Below are 2,739 nucleotides of genomic sequence, written 5' to 3'. Positions count from 1 at the left end.
GAACTATTGTTATACCTATAAATTATGTGGCATATGCATGACGGAGGAGGTCTCATATTGTTCGACTCGACATCTATTATTTAACTGGATTAGGCTTATTAAACTAAGCAATCGGTCTTGGGATTGGGTGCATTCTATATATATATATAAGGTATGTTTTTAAACCTTAGCCAAATTCCTCTCCCGTTTCTTGCACTCACTTCTATCTCTTTTGGTCGTTGATTTGACCATTGAAGTGCTAACAATCTTTGGACTAACGGCATTTGCTTCCTAATGAGGTGTTTGAATATGCTAGTAATGTCTATGTCAGAGGAAGGTGGTTGAGATTTCGTTGGTGTATTTTTTGAGGTTAATAAAGATCATATATTCTGTCACGCTTTTTGTATCAGATAGTAGCTACGTTGAGCAACATTTAGAAACTATTAATCCACCGACTCAAGATACATGTTAGAATTAGTTGTATGACTCATTTCTTCAGTTCATGTAAACTTTATTTCTATTTGAGCACATGTTTATCACACTAGATAAGTCATTTGGTGTTATATGTATGTATTATTCTAATGGGCTCGCTGCATATTAAATAATTAACATTTAGTAGACTTTTTTAATTCTCGATACGATCCAATGAACAATCCATAAGACTCCTTGACCAGTCCGATCAAAAATTACGTTCCTAACAACCTAGCTACATATATCCAGTTACAGAATTTCATCTACAATCAAACTATAGCAAATTGTGAAGTTATTCACAGCTTTTTGTACACCCAGGATAATCGCAAGCCTTTCCTCTGAGCAAGAAGGAGAAGGAGGGAATTCCATTTCTCATAGTTCTTAAGATATCTGATGCAGAAGGCCTGAGGCTGGGAGAATCGCAAAGGCACATTGCTGAGAGGGAAGTCATGACCTTGGCTTCTTCCAAGTCAAAGTCCCCACCGAGATGTGGATCCACAATTTCCACCACCTTCTCTGCGTCTCGCAGCATTGGGTCAAGTTTTCTTGTCAATCTCTCTCCGCTATGCGCACTGAAGGCTTCCATTCCCGTTATGAGTTCCAATACAACGACTCCATAGCTGTATACATCATTTTTCTTGGAGGCAAGCCCTGTCCTGAAATATTGAGGATCTGTATAGCCCGGAGAACCAAGCATCATCCTGTTTTTTCCATGGGAAGATTGTGGAAGCACTGTGGAAGAAAATCCCATCTTTGCCGACCCAAAATCGCATAGCTTGCAATTCAGTTTCTCGTCCAGCAATATGTTCGAAGATTTTATGTCACCATGGACGATTTGTAAAGCGCATTTTTCATGGAGGTATTCGATTGCTAGAGCAAGTTGGAATGCTATTGCCATGCGTCTCTTCCAAGGAAGCACTGGCGTCTTTCTTCCCGTCGATTTGCCTATACAGTGAAGTTTCTCCTGCAAATTTCCATTGGGTGCGTACTCGAGTATCAGAAATCCTTCATCTGGAATCAAAATCAAAAGCAAGTCATTAGTATTAGTATATGCTAAGGTCCAAGAACTAGTATTACAAAAAGAAAAAATGTCCAAGTTTTAATTAATTACCGCACCTTGATCATCACAATAACCAAGCAGCTTCACTATATTATCATGCTCTAGGTGGAGCAAGATCTCCAGTTCCTGCTTGAACGCTTGATTGAGACGGTCACTTTGGCTGTGGATCTTCACGGCCCCCATAGTTGAGTCGGGATATTGAGCAAGATAGACAGTACTAAATCCTCCATACCCGATCACCGAAGAGAAATTCATTGTGTACTTCTGCATCTGGTCCCAGGTGTATCTCCTGGCGCCAGACTTGATGCTGTCATTTCCTTCTAGATGATTGCCATCTTTAATGGATGCAACTTTATCAACGAAGCGTTTACGCCTCAATTTGAATTTGAGGAACTTAAGAAACGACGCGAGACACATGACAGAGAGTTCTTTAAGAAACAATGTCTATGCACCAATTGCTATGGAAACTTTGAAGTGAAAACAATGCCAATTGGAATGGAAACTTTGAGGTCAAAAGACGAGTGATGGATTATAAAAGGGAGGCCGGCGGTGGAATGGCATCAGTAGGTTCAGGATGTATTGTTGGTTGGTATTACCTTTGAAACAACGTGGAAGGTGGATATAGAAGAATAAAAAGCCTAAGATACATAAAATAACATAGAATTGATAAAACTTCTCAATTCTGATGTCTGAATGTATGACTGTTACAGATAATCATAAGCAAAGTTTTCTTACTACGTTAGTTGTGACAAATTTCTATCCTGTCGACTGTAGGCAGGGGATCAAATCTGTTAGATCAGATCTATTAAATAACATTAAGATACTCGGCAATCTTGGGAAGGTATAAGAAGAGTGCCACAGGGCAATAACCTACAGACAAATAGACTGGTTCCGTCCTCGTGTGATTTTGAAATATTGTTGTTTGACTAGGTGCTGGAAGGTGAGGCCTCCATGGACCACACATGTTTTTCATTTTAATATATATTGGTACCAGATGACAGACTTTAGAGTTGACTACCAACCAACCTCTCCTTCGTCCAATAGGAAAGGTAATATAATATGGATTTATAGCGATCGGTAATTATTGTGTTTTTTCCAATGTCAGGTGGTTAGATTCAGTGTTTTGGTTAGATTTTGCCGTAAATGGAGTCTGCTTGTATTTGGGGATCGAATTAGATCCATTCTGTCTTTTGCTTATGGGTATTCACAATCGGCCTGGATCAAATCCC

At 39.4% G+C, this 2,739-nt stretch overlaps 1 protein-coding gene across 1 annotated transcript; it reads right to left on the bottom strand.

The window, feature by feature from the left end:
* Positions 1-631: 631 nt before the first annotated feature.
* On the bottom strand, positions 632-2,261 carry LOC111371245 (probable receptor-like protein kinase At1g33260). Its single transcript, XM_022993132.1, has 2 exons — positions 1,567-2,261; positions 632-1,461 (listed from the first exon to the last, which is right to left on the bottom strand). Exons 1-2 carry the CDS (start codon positions 1,925-1,927, stop codon positions 743-745), a joined length of 1,080 nt encoding a protein of 359 aa, XP_022848900.1. The 5' UTR covers positions 1,928-2,261; the 3' UTR covers positions 632-742.
* Between the last annotated feature and the right edge of the window lie 478 nt (positions 2,262-2,739).

The sequence above is a fragment of the Olea europaea genome, chromosome 22 (genome assembly GCF_002742605.1).
Source record: "Olea europaea var. sylvestris chromosome 22, O_europaea_v1, whole genome shotgun sequence".
Taxonomy (NCBI): Eukaryota; Viridiplantae; Streptophyta; class Magnoliopsida; order Lamiales; family Oleaceae; genus Olea; species Olea europaea.
Note: the sequence above shows the minus strand (reverse complement) of the source record. Positions and strands in the feature narration are given on the sequence as shown.

What these genes read in the sequence shown, in the direction of transcription:
- LOC111371245 (XM_022993132.1), bottom strand. Translation starts at nt 1,927, where the DNA reads ATGTGTCTCGCGTCGTTTCTTAAGTTCCTCAAATTCAAATTGAGGCGT. An exon ending in TGGTTATTGTGATGATCAAG is followed by an intron (nt 1,462 to 1,566) that starts GTGCGGTAATTA and finishes TTTTGATTCCAG; the next exon opens with ATGAAGGATTTCTGATACTC.